The sequence below is a fragment of the Entelurus aequoreus genome, linkage group LG18 (assembly GCF_033978785.1).
Source record: "Entelurus aequoreus isolate RoL-2023_Sb linkage group LG18, RoL_Eaeq_v1.1, whole genome shotgun sequence".
NCBI classification, from domain to species: domain Eukaryota; kingdom Metazoa; phylum Chordata; class Actinopteri; order Syngnathiformes; family Syngnathidae; genus Entelurus; species Entelurus aequoreus.
The window spans coordinates 49,217,899-49,236,417 of record NC_084748.1 but is presented as its reverse complement, the minus strand read 5'-3'; the positions used below and the strand labels follow the sequence as shown (position 1 = coordinate 49,236,417).

Here is an 18,519-nt window from a genome sequence, read left to right as displayed (position 1 = left end):
TATCTGGATATGTTTAGGCCATGTCACGATACACAATATATATCTGGATATTTTGCCTTAGCCTTGAATGAACACTTGATGCTAGGGGTGTAACGGTACACAAAAATGTCGGTTCGGTACATACCTCGGTTTAGAAGTCACGGTTCGGTTCATTTTCGGTACAGTAAGAAAACAACAAAATATACATTTTGGGGTTATTTATTTACCAAATTTGCAAAATCTTCCACCAAAAATATTTTTCTTAGTGTAATATTTGATGTGAAGTAATGGGAACCTTGGATAGGTCAATAATTCATAATAACATTGATTTTGATTCAATATTATGTTTTGAGCAATGACAGTTTGAAAGAAAAAAAAACAGCTTTGTTTTATTAGTCAACATTGCAACTTTTTCTAAATTACATTTAACCTTTAAGCTTTTTTATTTCACTTTTGTTATGTTTTTGTTTATTTTAATAGTATTTTTAGAATGTGCCGTGGGCCTTTAAAACATTAGCTTTATGCAAATGGCCTCCGGGGCACACTTTTGACACCCCTGCTATAGATAATAAAAAATTAAAGGCCTACTGAAATGAATTTTTTAAATTTAAACGGGGATAGCAGATCTATTCTATGTGTCATACTTGATCATTTCGCGATATTGCCATATTTTTCCTGAAAGGATTTAGTAGAGAACATCGACGATAAAGATCGCAACTTTTGGTATCTGAGAAAAAAAAAGCCTTGCCCCTACCGGAAGTAGCGTGACGTAGTCAGTTGAACATTTCCGCAAAGTTCCCTATTGTTTACAATGATGGCCGCATGAAGTGAGAGAGATTCGGACCGAGAAAGCGACGATTTCCCCATTAATTTGAGCGAGGATGAAAGATTTGTGGATGAGGAAAGTGCAAGTGAAGGACTAGTGGGGAGTTGAAGCGATTCAGATAGGGAAGATGCTGTGAGAGCCGGGGGTGACATGATATTCAGCTGGGAATGACTACAACAGTAAATAAACACAAGACATATATATACTCTATTAGCCACAACACAACCAGGCTTATATTTAATATGCCACAAATTAATCCCGCATAACAAACACCTAGGTGTTTGTTATGCTAGCTCCTAGCTACTAGCTCCCGTCCATATAACCCACCAATACAATTCAAACACCTGCACAACACACACACTCACTCAGCCCAAAGGACCGTTCACCTAACCCAAGGTTCATAAAGCTTATATATTTAACCAAAGTTACGTACGTGACACGCACGTACGGGCAAGCGATCAAATGTTTGGAAGCGTAGCTGCGTACTCACGGTAGCACGTCTGCGTTTGTGTATCCAAATCAAAGTAATCCTGGTAAGAGTCTGTGTTGTCCCAGTTCTCTACAGACGTCTGTTATCGAAGTCAAAGTCATCCTGGTAAGAGTCTCTGTTGTCCGAGTTCTTCGATCTTGACTGCATCTTTCGGGAATGTAAACGGTGAAACGCCGGCTGTGTTGTGTTGCTGACTTCCCTCGCAAAATACTCCGCTTCGCAGCGACAACTTTCTTCTTTGCTTGCTCAGCTTCTTTCTCCATAATGCAATGAACAAATTGCAACAGATTCACCAACACAGAATACTGTGGAATAATGAGATGAAAACAGAGCTATTTCGTATTGGCTTCAATGGGGGAGCCATACCTCTGTTTCACTGGCTACGTCACGCGCATACGTCATCCTCCAAAGGAGTTTTCAACCGGAAGTTTCGCGGGAAATTTAAAATGTCACTTTATAAGTTAACCCGGCCGCATTGGCATGTGTTGCAATGTTAAGATTTCATCATTGATATATAAACTATCAGACTGCGTGGTCGCTAGTAGTGGCTTTCAGTAGGCCTTTAAATCTGATAAATCTATGAATAAAAAGCAGAGCCTGGTGACGCATGCACGTTTATTAGGGCTGTGAATCTTTGGGTGTCCCACGATTCGATATAATATCGATTCTTGGGGTCACGATTCGATTCAAACTCGATTTTTTTTTTTTCAATTCAACACGATTCTCGATTCAAAAACGATATTTTCCCGATTCAAAAGGATTGTCTATTCATGGAATACATAGATTTCAGCAGGATCTACCCCAGTCTGCTGACATGCAAGCAGAGTAGTAGATTTTTGTAAAAAGCTTTTATAATTGTAAAGGACAATGTTTTATCAACTGATTGCAATAATGTACATTTGTTTGAACTATTAAATGAACCAAAAATATGACTTATTTTATCTTTGTGAAAATATTGGACACAGTGTGTTGTCAAGCTTATGAGATGCCATGCAAGTGTAAGCCACTGTCACACTATTGTTCTTTTTTAATTATTTTTTATAAATGTCTAATGATAATGTCAATGAGGGATTTTTAATCACTGCTATGTTGAAATTGTAACTAATATTGATACTGTTGTTGATAATATTCATTTTTGTTTCACTACTTTTGGTTTGTTCTGTGTGGTGTTTGTGTCTCCTCTCAATTGCTCTGTTTATTGCACTTCTGAGTGTTGCTGGCCTGGCTTTGCTTTTGGAATTGGATTGCATTGTTATGGTATTGCTGTGTATTGTTTTGTTGGATTGATTCATTAAAAAAAAATAAAAAAAATCGATTCTGAATCGCACAACGTGAGAATCGCGATTCGAATTCAAATCGATTTTTTCCCACACCCCTAGCGTTTATCATAACTCTCTCTCTCTCTCTCTCTCTCTCTCTCTCTCTCTCTCTCTCTGTCTCTGCCCCTCCCTCACCAATGCTGCTGCGTGCACAATTTGTTTTGTTTTTAACCCCTTCTTAACCCTGAACGTACATTGAAAATACACGCAACCCTAACTCAAAATGCTGGACATTTGAGGCATTTAAGAAACTGCGCCCTGACAGCCCCGCAAAAGAGGACATGTCCGGTGCAAAGAGGACGTATGGTCAGTCTATCCTAGCCCGCTAGCTGCTAGCATGCCGTGTGTTGTGCCTCGGTGTGCATTGTTCACACAACGTGCGTTACGCTACTTAATATGTCCGTGTGGAAACTCGTTCGGTACACCTCCGAACCGAACCGAATACCCCGTACCGAAACGGTTCAATACAAATACACGTACTGTTACACCCCTACTTGATGCATATAATCACAGCAGTATGATGATTCTATGTGTCTACATTCAAACATTCTTCTTCATACTGCATTAATATATGCTACTTTTAAACTTTCATGCAGAGAGGGAAACCACAACTAAAAGTGTATTTATGAAACAGTTATTAAGCAGTGGCACAAATATTCATGTCATTTCCAAACAGAAAGTGCAAGATTGTCAGAGACATTTTAAAACATCTTTTGTGCATGATGTCACCAAGATGACAAATCAAAACAACACTGAATTAAAGTGCACTTTTTGTACAGAACGCCACTACGATAGTTTAAAACAAATAAAGTGCACTTTTGTGCATGATGTCACACAAGATATTTCAATAAGTGTCAAATAAAAATGAGCTGCATAATAGTTAATCAAATAGTGTATGACCTTCACTATGTGGTAGGTTCCTGTGGACGTTATCTCCTGTTTTTTACTATTTTTTTCATACGGTGTTGATGTGGAATTGGAAGACCCCAGGCTCAATTGGGTCAGTGCTGGTTGCTTCGGCATTTTGTTGGGTGTGGCACCGGCCGCAGATGTTGACATGCAGAGTTTCAAGGACTCTTCATTCTCTAGCGGGTGACTTTTCAAATGATGCTACACATTAACAGTGCTGCTACTTTTTGTAGCAACGCTTACTTGACATATTACTGTAGTCTGTTCAACATCTTCCCGCTTGAAGCCGAACCGCCGCCAGACGATGGACCCCCTGCTGTTTTTCTTGGGAATTAATTCTTCCTCCATTTGTTGCCAGATTCGCACCTTCTCTCTCTCGTATTACCACTTGCACCGCTTTGCTAGCACCACCTGCCACAGCTAACGTTATCTATGTGTCGCTACCTCTCTGCTCCACAAGGGCATATGACGCGGAAGCTAGCTCTCCAATCAGCTAAACAGACTCAATATTGCCACTGTGACGTTTCGGGAAAACAAAACAATCATAATAAAACAAATGATGCCAATGTAAGTTGATAATATCAACAAAGACACTCGTAAACATCTTAGCATATTAGCTAACACTAGCGTGAATACATTACAATAGCGCGTACAAATATGCATGAGAACACTCCGACAGACATCACACATGTGACACTTTAGTAAGTAAGAATGTATTTTAGTTATATTGTAAAACTTACAAACGTTGCTTGGAGTGGTGAATGAAGAATCCAAACGAGTAGCTAACTGTGTTATTTTTTTTCTGTTGTTGCTCGTCTCCAATGCGTTGAAACTAAAAGCTCTTCATGACTGCAGGTCATTTCCGTCCAATATGAATCAGAAGTATGCTTTGTGTTTCCTTTTTGTCCAGTCCGTCTCATTTTTTTCCCCCCGCCCTTCCCTCCAAGGTGGACTTCCAAATGCCTACCTCACGCCAAAAGAGCCAGTCACCACATCCACAGCCCTGATCAGCAGCCACCATGACATCAAGCATAGGGTACGTTGCAAGCCGTGATCATAACACAAGAGTTGTGTACATACAGTACATGCCCTAGAAACAAGCAGGTCACCACTCACACAGCAAGAATTAAATGTTTTTGTATTTGTATTGTCTTTTAAATACACAGTATTTTCTGTCCTTTATTACTAGCGATGGCAATTGATAAGATTTTCACGATTCCCATTGATTTTCTCTAATTCGAAAATGCAGCTCAATTTTATACTTCGCAAAGTCATCTCGCGTGCCGGATTGAACCTATTCCGGGCCGCGTGTTGGAAATCCCTGGTTTGAATCCTTCAAAAAATATTTTCCTCAAGAGTGTAAAAATCCCCTTCATCCCATTTTAAAGGAGCCATATGTAATAATGTGGCCAGAAATGGAACTGCAATCAGGGTCAAAATTCTGTAGTCCCCTCCCTCTCTCACTGACTGAGGTTGCCAGATACGCAGCCGAATCCAGCTGGATGGACTGGACTACTCCAAGGAACTTCGAACTTCCACTGCCTCTTACCAGGGGTTGAGGTGCTGGGACCATAATAGCTGAATAGACAAGCGTTTTGTCAGTAACAAATCTCTAACCAACACATTTGACACAGAAATGAGGCTATTTTCAGGAGGAAGTACACCCTGCCTGCGTACAATATCACAACAATCGTATGGTTATTGTCAGCACCATCAGAAAACAAAGACTAAAACCAACTACAACCAACACTAGCAATGGTTATACTGCTGAAAATAAGTAGAGCATGCTTAGCAGCCTAATGTACGCCCAAAACTAAAGAGGAGACATTTTACCAAGGTATGCCTATAGGCTACTGTTTCAAACCTTTCAGATTGCCATATAACTTGGTACATGTAGTCCACAACATGCATACAGCAATGAGGAATTATTTTATCATGTGATTTGGCTGTCTCCATGCCTTTCACATTGCCATGATGACTAATGTTGGAACCCATTTCCTCAGCATATTGAGAAAGAAATATGCACTGACACTACACATATCCACACAGGTTTTATTTGTACTAAATATATGTTGCCTTGTCAGTTGGATGACACATCCACATACAGGCTAACTAGCATATATTTCCCCCCGTTAGCCTGTATGTGGATGTATCATTGACCGGGCTAGCATGCTAACATTGGTTGCAGGAACATACTAGCTTTGTTAGACAAGACCATAGACTGTATTGGACAATATAGTTTACATACCAAATGTCCATTTCCATTTATTACAAGTAATAAGAAAAGGTAAATGCCTGACTTACCTATCAAGGAGGAAATAAGCAAGTTTGGCATCAAATCTTCAATAGTCTCCATCTTTTAAAGGCATCCCTGATACAAATCCTGGTTTTGTTCCTGGCTCTGTTATGAATAAGTTGAGAATGGTAACTTTTAGATGTACTAAGGTCTGACATGTTTAGTAACTTTACCAGTGGCAGTAGCCAGACCAAGATGGCAACCTGGATGTGACACACTCACAGACTTTCTAATTGGTCAAACGGTGGAGGGCGGGGCATCGAAATGAAAACAATAACAATATTTTGGGGCTGAAAATCTAATTTTGAAATGAGCATATCCCAGCTGAACTCCTGTTATCAGTTATTGGAAAAGAAGATGATTTATTAATGCCTTTTGACATATCAGGGCCATTTAATGATGACTTGACATGACCTTATTACATATGGCTCCTTTAAATATGTTTTCATGATCATTTACATATTTGCATTTAGACCTTTCAAAAATACGCCATGATTTGCACTGATGCAAATAATAAATAAACAGGAGCCTAATGGGACTCGAGGCCATCGCCTGAAGCCCAGAAGTGCCTGGAGGTCATGTGATTGCAACCCAGCAGTACACTGAAAAGCAGTACCACTCTTATTTTTACAGCAAAATTCTGGCGAATGAGCTGCTACTTTTTTTACTGTCAAATCTACATTCCCTGTTTTTACAGTGCAATACTGTAAATGGAAAAACGGTAGCACTGATGATTCAACAGGAACATTTCTGGCGATTGTGCAGCTTGAAAGAGGTCATTTTGAATATGTAAAACATTTGCTCGACAGGCCAATTTGGCAGGTATGTGATTTTTCTCTCTATAGTCGGAAATCCGTCTTTTTTATCACTGTAAAAATATTAAAAATTATTTTCCGTTCTTCCCGACCTACAATGTGTTTTAAAATCTTGATCCGTCTCTTTGCCATACCTGCCAACAACCGTAATGAGTACAGTTTTTGATAATCCAGTGGTAAAAACTACAGTTTTCCATTAGAAATTATAAATTTAAAAATAAAAGCTACGTAGCGAAGAAACTCCACGGGCAGGGGACAAACTATAGGGGAAACATCAATGATGATTGGTTGGTTTACGTATAAGTTGTTTACTATGATGAGTCACCACTGGTTAAGATTAGGGCAAAACATTACGGACGGGCCAATCAGAGCAAGATAGGGCGGGTCATTGAACCAGGAAGGGAACTACTACTAGGCTGCATTTGGACAAATGTATGCGTCTGGATAAAACATTAATTTGACTTGTTTACCATGTAAACCCAAATCAAAACTGCTCTCGACATGGAAGATGTGGAATACACACTTAAGAACACATGATTGTGGCAGACATGTGATGACTTAGTAAGGTTGTAAATACTTTATAGAGTAGGCTAACCCATGTGGTTCCTGTGGATGTGAACACAATTACTGTAGTGACTAAATAACATAGTGACTGAAACAGACATAGTAATGTGTAAATAATGTCAATTACTAGATGAACTATCTGTGGATGTGAAGTGAACACTAGTAAGATTATAAGTACTGTATTGAGTAGGCTAACCCATGTGGTTCCTGTGGATGTGAACACAATTACTGTAGTGACTAAATAACATAGTGACTGAAACAGACATAGTAATGTGTAAATAATGTCAATAACGAGATGAACCATCTGTGGATGTGAAGTGAACACTAGTAAGGTTGTGAATACTGTATAGAGTAGGCTAACCCATGTGGTTCCTGTGGATGTGAACATAATTACTGTAGTGACTCAATAACATAGTGACTGAAACAGACATAGTAATGTGTAAATAATGTCAATAACTAGATGAACCATCTGTGGCTGTAAAGTGAACACTAGTAAGATTGTAAATACTGTATAAAGTAGGCTAACCCATGTGGTTCCTGTGGATGTGAACACAATTACTGTAGTGACTCAATAACATAGTGACTGAAACAGACATAGTAATGTGTAAATAATGTCAATAAGGGGATGAACCATCTGTGGATGTGAAGTGAACACTAGTAAGGTTGTAAATACTGTATAGAGTAGGCTAACCCATGTGGTTCCTGTGGATGTGAACACAATTACTGTAGTGACTAAATAACATAGTGACTGAAACAGACATAGTAATGTGTAAATAATGTCAATAAGTAGATGAACCATCTGTGGATGTGAAGTGAACACTAGTAAGGTTGTAAATACTGTATAGAGTAGGCTAACCCATGTGGTTCCTGTGGATGTGAACATAATTACTGTAGTGACTAAATAACATAGTGACTGAAACAGACATAGTGGTTCATTTTGGTGAATGGTGTATGTATTTATGTCAACTCTGTTGATCATTTTTCAATTCTTTAAACAATAAAACATCTTTAAATTGTGCTTTTTTTGGCATGTTCAATTGCTGAAAAACCAGGCGCTTCGGGCAACCCCCGGGTCCCCCAGACTGCGGCTTATTTTCAGTCTTATTCATTAAGTTCAAATCACATGCCTGCTTTGGGCATCCCTGAGTTAAACAGTTACGGGCAGGGTGTATAATTAAATAAGCTATGTTCCGTCCTATTACTTTTCAGAAATGTCAAATTTTGCAAATGTTCCTCGTCTAACACATCCACCTGAAACAAATCCACCAGACCATACCTCTTTTAGACTGAAATATCTTGACACAAGTAACCCTTTTTTAAGTCACGTTTGACAGTGCTGAAGTCATGGAAGGATTCCATTTGTCATATGAGCGAAGGCCAGACAGCCCGAGATGACGCCTTGGTTTTCACAAACGCACTGGTAACCTCCTTGGCGAGCTCAGCACATTCCGTCTCTCTCTGCCTCGCTCTCTTTTTGCGTGACCCAAAAATAAACCTGCCTCTGGCATGTAGCGATTCTGTCATTAGCCACCATCAAGCATTAGCTATTATTAACAGTGCATATCTGCTTTCAAGCCACCAACAAGTGTTTGCACTGTAAACAAGAGGAAACCTGAATTGAATGTGTTTTTTCCTCTGGCCCAGGGATGATTGTAGCATCTTCGATGGGTTGATGGAAGAAGATGAAAAGGACAAAGCAAAACGGTAGGTCGAAGGGGAAAAGGAATTTGCCAATGTCCCAAAAAGGCCAGTGTGTAATTGTGCCTGTCTTTCAATTGTAGCGTGTCCCGTAACAAGTCAGAGAAGAAGCGGCGAGACCAGTTTAATGTCCTCATCAAGGAACTTGGCACCATGTTGCCAGGCAACACCAGAAAGATGGACAAGTCCACTATCCTGCAGAAAAGTATCGACTTTCTGTGTAAACACAAAGGTCAGGTCGCCTCACTTCCTGTTTGTGCTTAACCCGTGACAGAGTTTAAAACTCATTCTGACACTATTTGCTTTCATTATACAACTTGAAGCTGGGCGTGTTATCACGTTTTATGATGCTATTTGTTTGTTGTCAGCTATTACTTTTCACTTTTACTACCACAACCTTGTTGTGTTATCTTCTTCAGTGGTATCGACTATTCTGTGTAGCTCACACTTTACCTTGCACTATCAACACATTTTGTTAACTCACGTTTTGTGATATTTCTTTGTTGCTTTTTGATTATTGTCTCCTCCTTACTGCCATTTCCCTGTTTCCTCTCTCAAATATGTTTCCTCTCTTAAATACTATTTTTCCTTTCTCAAATTTGTTTCCTCTCTTAAATACTATTTTTCCTTTCTCAAATTTGTTTCCTCTCTTAAATACTATTTTTCCTTTCTCAAATTTGTTTCCTCTCTTAAATACTATTTTTCCTTTTTCAAATTTGTTTCCTCTCTCAAATATGTTTCCTCTCTCAAATATGTTTCCTCTCTCAATATGTTTCCTCTCTCAAATATGTTTCCTTTCTTAAATGTCTCCTCTCTCAAATGTCTCCTCTCTTAAATATGTTTCCTCTCTCAAACATTACCTATCTCAAATATGTTTCCTCTCTTAAATATGTGTCCTCTCTTAAATATGTTTCCTCTCTCAAATATGTTTCCTCTCTTAAATACTATTTTTCCTCTCTCAAATATGTTTCCTCTCTTAAATACTATTTTTCCTCTCTCAAATATGTTTCCTCTCTTAAATACTATTTTTCCTTTTTCAAATTTGTTTCCTCTCTCAAATGTTTCCTCTCTCAAATGTTTCCTCTCTCAAATATGTTTCCTCTCTCAAATATGTTTCCTCTCTCAAATGTTTCCTTTCTTAAATGTTTCCTCTCTCAAATGTCTCCTCTCTTAAATATGTTTCCTCTCTCAAACGTTACCTATCTCAAATATGTTTCCTCTCTTAAATATGTTTCCTCTCTCAAATATGTTTCCTCTCTCAAATATGTTTCCTCTCTCAAATATGTTTCCTCTCTTAAATGTATATTTTCTCCTCCCCCATCAGAAATTGCTGCCCAGTCTGAGTCTAGTGAGATCAGACAGGACTGGAAGCCTCCATTTCTTAGCAATGAAGAGTTTACCCAGCTGATGTTGGAGGTCAGATATCTTAACTTTGTTCATATTCTCAATACATTTATTGGGTTGACAGGACACGGTGTGTTTTTTCTCTGACATGATCAGGCTTTGGACGGCTTCTTCATAGCAATAATGACTGATGGGAACATCCTTTACGTGTCAGAGAGTGTTACCTCATTACTGGAACATCTTCCTGTGAGTATTCACTCATACATTCACTCATTAGCAATGGCGGGTCCGCGTTTCCCACAGATTGGCAATCAATGTGGGGTCCTGGCATTGTCAATATGACGTCATCGTATAATGACACACACATTTTTTAAAAGGCTAAAATAAATGTATAGAGATATAGTGGAACCTCGATTTACGAACTTAATCGGTTCTTGAAAAGGGTTCGTAAATCAAAAAGTTTGTATAGTGAGACAAATTTCTCCATAACAAACAATGTAAATATAAATAATTAGTTCCAGCATCAACGAAAGTCCATATTTTAGTGAAAGTTTGTACATAATATAAAGCGCGTTATAGTACTGCATATCAAACAAACATAACAAGGAGGTAATGGATTACATTTATCTTTATTAACAAGCCCAAACAACAACAACAACAAGCTTAACTGTCCTGTATGCGCTGCTCTGCCAACACGCGCACACACATAGAAGTCACTTTGGTACCATCACAAACTATCATAAATCACAAAAATCCTTAACTTTCAGAACCATAGTGCTGCAATAATAAACATTTAAAAAAGTGAAAAGCACTGACAAGTAGGGATGATACTCGAAACCGGTTTTCCCGGTTGTTCGATAAGAAAAGAACCGAGTCCTCGGACTCGAATCCCTTTTTGAGAACCGGTACCCGTTATCGAGACCACTGTAGTAAAGAAAAAGAGTTGATTCTTTATTCGAATCCCGTCCCGACCAGAAATGCTCCGTGGGACATCACAAGAAATGACGTCACGTAGCTCAGTCATTAGGCGCAGATAGCGAAAGCAGGAAAAAAATGGACGGGAAAAAGTGCTCCAAGGTGTAATAAAGTTCAAAACAAAAGCTATAATCCAATGAATAACTTTACTGAGAGATTTTAGCAGGGTAAAACACATGACCAACACTTTTACCACCAACCGGAAATATAGCAACCAGGCTAGCAATGCACCTCCTTTACGGCAGCTGTCGCAACGTTCTTAAAACAACCGCAGCACATACATATATATATACAACATATCTCCCTTTTTTAACTTTTGTTTTTCTTTCCTTGTAAACGTTACAAAATCACACTGTAGATGTGTTGTCTGTCTAATTATAAATAATGCAGACGAGGCGTGTTGGCTGAGTTCTTGACGTTTACTTTCACAGCGTGGCAACATGCAACACTTTTCAGGGCTACCGCGCATGCTCGTAACTCCCGTTGCATGCTGGGTAGTGTAGTTGTTATATTCTCTAGCTCATAACATTTTTCCCCCATAAAGAAATAATGTTAACTCAATAAAGTGTATTTCTTTTTTTAGCTTTAACTTTTCATTTTTTAGCATTGTAACCACATTTGCAAAGAACTTTTCTCTTCATAGAATTTTCTTTCAATAAAGAAATAAAGTGCAAAAATGTCAAAGCATCATAACAAACAGTTATGTCAAATAGCAGCAGAATTGCACTTTTTGGAGAGCTGTATTATTTTCAGTTTTGTGCCCAAGGGACTGATTTTATTTAACACTATATTATTATTTATACACCTATAGTGATCATAGAGACAGGTTGTTTTTGTGTTACTGTATATATTTGTTTCTCTGAAAAATCCCACTTAATATACTTTGGGTAACAACAGTCAATATTTATTTATTTTATTTTATTTTTTTAGGTGGGTAACAGTCAATATTTATTTATTTATTAGATTTTATTTTTTTGTTATATAATAAAAGTGAGCTTTTGTTAAACCAAATATTGTGTGTTTTTTTCCATATACAACAACCTATCTGGACTCGATAAGAGAATCGATAAGGAATCGGTTCGATAAGAGGATTCGATAATAGGCTCGAACTCGATAATTCCTTATCAAACATCGTCCCTACTGACAAATGGCTGGAGCAAATGACATGGAGGGCTCTGCCTCCCCAAAAATGCTGTGCCCTACTTTTTGCCTGCAGGCGTGACACAAAATGAACGAATGAAGCGTTATGTACACAGAGACATGGTGTGCACACAGAGACATATTTGACTCCATCTAAAAGTCTGAACGTCAAGGTTCCACGGTATTTAAAGACTAGATTAGTATCAACATATCTTTTTCTTGTTACATTATATCATTTTGCTGTATTTTGTAATGATTGCCGCTTTCTACACCCGTGTTTTTTTCTTACTAGTCATTACTAGTTATTACTTGGCCATAAGGAAATGAAACTTTGGTCGCTTTATCTCTCTTTTTTCCCACACTTTTTAAAACCCTTCCTGCGTGCACTGGGTCTTTTATTTTTTTCTAATTTAAATCTCGTACACTAGTTCCATCAGCAACATCTACAACCTGTGCCAACGACTACTACCTAGCAGGGAATATCAGCATTTGCTCAGCTGACGAATAGACAGGGAACATGTGAAAGTTTGTTGTATTTTTGTTTCATTTCCAGGCGGACTTGGTGGACCAGAATCTGCTAAATTTCCTGCCAGTTGGTGAACACTCAGACGTGTACAAAGCCCTGTCGACACACCCCAACGACCTGGAGACCGTCACGGCCGATTATTTAAAGAGTTAGTAAGACAAGATGTCTGTTTGTATGCAACATGGCAGTTTACACTACTAAGAACTTTTACTAATTGTGGATGACCAATTTCTATAACCTTTTGCTTAAATGTCAGTAAGGATATGAGAGTTATTTCTGTGAAGTAATATAGTTAATACAAACCACATGTTCCCCTCCAGGTAAGAACTACATGGAATTCTGTTGTCACATGCTGCGAGGGTCCATCGACCCGAAAGAATCTCCAGTCTATGAATATGTGAGCTTCATTGGCAACTTCAAGTCGCTAAACAATGGTAGGACACTTTTTTAAATGTTTGTTCTACAAAGCAGTGAAGTTGTCACGTTGTGTAAATGGTAAATAAAAAGAGAATACAATGATTTGCAAATCCTTTTCAACTTATATTCAATTGAATAGACTGCAAAGACAAGATATTTCATGTTCACACTGAGAAACTTTTTTTTTTGTTGCAAATAATCATGAACTTAGAATTTAATGGCAGCAACACATTGCAAAAACGTTGTCAGAGGGGCATTTTTACCAGTGTGTTACATGGCCTTTCCTTTTAACAACACTCAGTAAAGGTTTGGGAACTGAGGAGACACATTTTTGAAGTGGAATTCTTTCCCATTCTTGCTTGATGTACAGCTTAAGTTGTTCAACAGTCTCCCTTCTCATAGTTTGGCCTTCACACATTTTTAATGTCTGGACTACAGGCAGGCCAGTCTAGTACCCGCACTCTTTTACTATGAAGCCACGTTGATGTAACACATGGCTTGGCATCGTCTTGCTGAAATAAGCAGGGGCGTCCATGATAGCGTTGCTTGGATGGCAACATATGTTGCTCCAAAAGCTGTATGTACCTTTCAGCATTAAAGGCCTACTGAAATGAGATTTTCTTATTTAAACGGGGATAGCGGATCCATTCTCTGTGTCATACTTGATCATTTCGCGATATTGCCATATTTTTGCTGAAAGGATTTAGTAGAGAACATCGACGATAAAGTTCGCAACTTTTGGTCGCTGATAAAAAAGCCTTGGCTGTACCGGAAGTAGCGTGACGTCACAGGTTGAAGAGCTCCTCACATCTGCACATTGTTTACAATCATGGCCACCAGCAGCAAGAGCGATTCGGACCGAGAAAGCGACGATTTCCCCATTAATTTGAGCGAAGATGAAAGATTCGTGGATGAGGAAAGTGAGAGTGAAGGACTAGAGGGCAATGGAAGCGAATCAGATAGGGAAGATGCTGTGAGAGGCGGGTGGGACCTGATATTCAGCTGGGAATGACTAAAACAATAAATAAACACAAGACATATATATACTCTATTAGCCACAATACAAGCAGGATATATTTCCCCAAAGTGACGTACGTGACATGCACATAGCGGCACACACGTACGGGCAAGCGATCAAATGTTTGGAAGCCGCAGCTGCGTACTCACGGTAGCGCGTATCCAACTCAAAGTCCTCCTGGTAAGAGTCTATGTTGTCCCAGTTCTCCACAGGCCAATTTTTAAAGCTCGACTGTCATCGTTCGGGAATGTAAACAATGAAACACCGGCTACGACGTAGCCGCTACGTGTTTGTGTTGCTGCAGCCGGCCGCTAATACACCGCTTCCCACCTACAGCTTCCTTCTTTGCTGTCTTCATTGTTCATTAAACAAATTGCAAAAGATTCACCAACACAGATGTCCAGAATACTGTGGAATTTTGCGATGAAAACAGAAGACTGAATAGCTGGCCACAATGGTGTCCCAAAATGTCCGCTACAATCCGTGACGTCACGCGCAAACGTCATCATACCGAGACGTTTTCGGCAGGATATTTTGCGGGAAATTTAAAATTGCACTTTACTAATCTAACCCGGCCGTATTGGCATGTGTTGCAATGTTAAGATTTCATCATTGATGTATAAACTATCAGACTGCGTGGTCGCTAGTAGTGGCTTTCAGTAGGCCTTTAATGGTGCCTTCACAGATGTGTAAGTTACCCATGTCTTGGGCACTAATACACCCCCATACCATCACACATGCTGCCTTTTACACTTTGCGCCTAGAACAATCCGGATGGTTCTTTTCCTGTTTGGTCCGGAGGACACGACGTCCACAGTTTCCAAAAACAATTTGAAATATGGACTCGTCAGACCACAGAACACTTTTCCACTTTGCATCAGTCCATCTAAGATGAGCTAGGGCCCATCGAAGCATTTCTGGGTGTTGTTGATAAATGGCTTTGCATAGGAGAGTTTTAACTTGCACTTACAGATGTAGCGACCAACTGTAGTTACTGACAGTGGTTTTCTGAAGTGTTCCTGAGCCCATGTGGTGATATCCTTTACACACTGATGTGGCTTTTTGATGCAGTACCGCCTTAGGGATCCAAGGTCACAGGCATTGCCGCTTACGTGCAGTGATTTCTCCAGATTCTCTGAACCCTTTGATGATATTACGGAGCGTAGATGGTGAAATCCCTAAATTCCTTGCAATAGCTGCTTGAGAAATGTTGTTCCTAAACAATTTGCTCAGGCATTTGTTGACAAAGTGGTGACCCTCGCCCCGTCCTTGTTTGTGAATGACTGAGCATTTCATGGAAGCTGCTTTTATACCCAATTAGGCACCCACCTGTTCCCAATTAGCCTGTTCACCTGTGGGATGTTCCAAATACAGTCGTTATCAAAAGTGTACGTACACTTGTAAAGAACATCATGTCATGGCTGTCTGGAGTTTCCAATCATTTCTACAACTCTTATGTTTTTGTGATGTAGTGATTGGAGCACATACTTGTTGCTCACAAAAAACATTCATGAAGTTTGCTTCTTTTATGAATTTATTATGGCTCTACTGAAAATGTGAGGGTCAAAAGTATACATACAGCAATGTTAATATTTGCTTACATGTCCCTTGGCAAGTTTACCTGCAATAAGGCGCTTTTGGTAGCCATCCACAAGCTTCTGCTTGACCACTTGACCACTAAATTGCTGCAGTTCAGCTAAATGTGTTGCTTTTCTGACATGGACTTGTTTCTTCAGCATTGTCCACACCTTTAAGCCAGGACTTTGGGAAGGCCATTCTAAAACCTTCATTCTAGCCTGATTTAGCCATTCCTTTACCACTTTTGAGGTGGGTTTGGGATCATTGTGCTGTTGGAACACCCAACAAGACCCAACCTCCGGGCTGATGATTTTAGCTTGTCCTGAACAATTTGGAGCTAATCCTCTTTTTTCATTGTCACATTTAAAGCAGCAGTTCCATTGGCAGCAAAACAGGCCCAGAGCATAATAGTACCACCACCATGCTTGACGGTAGGCCTGGTGTTCCTGGGATTAAAGGCCTCACCTTTTCTCCTCCAAACATATTGCTGGGTATTGTGGCCAAACAGCTCCATTTTTGTTTCATCTGACCACAGAACTTTTCTCCAGAAGGTCTTATCTTTGTCCATGTGATGTCAGATGGACAAAGGGTCTTGGGCGCTGTTGGGTGTTCCAACAGGACAACGACCCCAAACCCACGTCAAAAGTGGTAAAGGAATGGCTAAATCAGGCTAGAATGAAGGTTTTAGAATGGCCTTCCCAAAGTACTGACTTAAAAGTGTGGACAATGCTGAAGAAACAAGTCCATGTCAGAAAACCAACACATTTAGCTGAACTGCACCAATTGTGTCAAGAGGAGTGGTCAAAAATTCCAGCAGAAGCTTGTGGATGGCTACCAAAAGCGCCTTATTGCAGGTAAACTTGCCAAGGGACATGTAAGCAAATATTAACATTGCTGTATGTATACTTTTGACCCTCACATTTTCAGTAGACCCATAATAAATTCATAAAAGAAGCAAACTTCATGAATGCTTTTTGTGAGCAACAAGTATGTGCTCCAATCACTACATCACAAAAACATAAAAGTTGTAGAAATGATTGGAAACTCAAGACAGCCATGACATTATGTTCTTTACAAGGCAAGGTAAGGCAACTTTATTTGTATAGCGCTTTTCATACACAAGGCCGACTCAAAGTGCTTCACAGACAACAAAGTGAAATGAAAGAAAATAAAAGCAAAATTAAAACGCAGACAATAAAAATAAAAACAGTGCGGACGTTAAAGGTTAAAAGATTAAAAGATTTAGCTGAAAGCTAAGGTGAACATAAAAGTCTTCAGTCTAGTTGTAAAAGTAGTCAGAGTTGGGGAGAGTCTGACATCTTCAGGAAGTTTATTCCAGCTATGTGTTGCATAGTGACTGAATGATGATCTCCCTTGATTTGAGTTTACTCTTGGAACCGCTAACAGATTGCTCTCAGAAGATCTTAGTGATCTAGAGGGCTTATATAGTGAGAGCATATCAGTAATATACTTCGGCCCTAGACCATGTAGTGATTTATATGTGAGCAGGAGGATTTTGAAATCAATTCTCTGATGTACAGAGAGCCAATGTAACGATTTAAGAATTGTATGTGTATGTGTGTATGTACACTTTTGATCGCGACTGTAAGTGTTTGATGAGCATTCCTCAACTTTCTCAGTCTTTTTTGCCACTTGTGCCAGCTTTTTTGAAACATGTTGCAGGCATCAAATTCCAAATGAGCTAATATTTGCAAAAAATAACAAAGTTTCTCAGTGTGAACATGAAATATTTTGTCTTTGCAGTCTATTCAATTGAATATAAGTTGAAAAGGATTTGTTGTATTCTCTTTTTATTTACCATTTACACAACGTGACAACTTCTCTGCTGTTGGGGTTTTGTAAATCCCTTTTCATATCATTTGACTGGTTCAGACTTAGCAACTTCCCCCAACACACTTGTTGCTCTCTCCTAGTTCCCAATGTGACGAGGAACGGTCTGGCAGGTGTGTTACAGCGCTCGCTGCAGCCTGCCTTTGACGACCAGGTGTGCTTTGTGGCCACTGTACGGCTCACCAAGCCTCAGTTTATTAAGGTACACTCTGACACCTTCACCCAAAACCTCACTCAGAACAGATCTTTGTGTGCTAAAGTGATGTTTCTATTCATAGGAAATGTGTACAGTAGAAGAGCCCAATGAAGAATTCACATCCAGACACAGTCTGGAATGGAAGTTCCTATTTCTAGACCACAGGTAAACAAGCTTGTACAGTATATGTGTGGAATGAGTCTACCGTATTTCCCGGGACATTAGAGCACACCAGTGTATATAAGCCACACCCACTAAATAAAAACAATAAGACATACAAGTTTCCATATATTAGCCGCAGCAGACAATAAGCCGCAGATATACTGTATACGTTGTGAAATTAGTTATTTACACAGAAATAATGTATGATTGTTTATTTACATACTTTAATTGTGTCTGTAACACGGCAGTAAAACGGCAGATCAAACAAAACATAAGTCATGGTCATGGCCCCACTAGCTGCGGAAGCTAGCTCTCCAATCAGCTAAACAGACTGAATTTACTGAGGAATTTGTGAAAGTGACACATTACAAAAAGAACGCCACTGTAAGTTAATAATATTAACACAGACACATGTT

General features: G+C 39.3%; 1 protein-coding gene across 5 annotated transcripts in view; it reads left to right on the top strand.

Moving 5' to 3' along the window:
• The window catches only part of LOC133634230 (circadian locomoter output cycles protein kaput-like), a 65,907-nt gene that overhangs the window by 14,428 nt on the left and 32,960 nt on the right, over positions 1–18,519 (top strand). For 4 of the 5 annotated variants that reach the window (XM_062027343.1, XM_062027342.1, XM_062027339.1 and 1 more), the window contains exons 4-12: positions 4,471–4,559; positions 8,843–8,902; positions 8,980–9,128; positions 10,221–10,312; positions 10,397–10,486; positions 12,909–13,029; positions 13,202–13,315; positions 17,829–17,947; positions 18,024–18,106. In XM_062027343.1, coding sequence (XP_061883327.1) covers positions 4,543–4,559; positions 8,843–8,902; positions 8,980–9,128; positions 10,221–10,312; positions 10,397–10,486; positions 12,909–13,029; positions 13,202–13,315; positions 17,829–17,947; positions 18,024–18,106 — 845 coding nt within the window. In that variant the 5' untranslated portion in view covers positions 4,471–4,542. Of the gene's footprint in view, positions 1–4,433; positions 4,560–8,842; positions 8,903–8,979; positions 9,129–10,220; positions 10,313–10,396; positions 10,487–12,908; positions 13,030–13,201; positions 13,316–17,828; positions 17,948–18,023; positions 18,107–18,519 lie in introns of all 5 variants that reach the window. The other variant, XM_062027341.1, reaches the window with a different exon arrangement.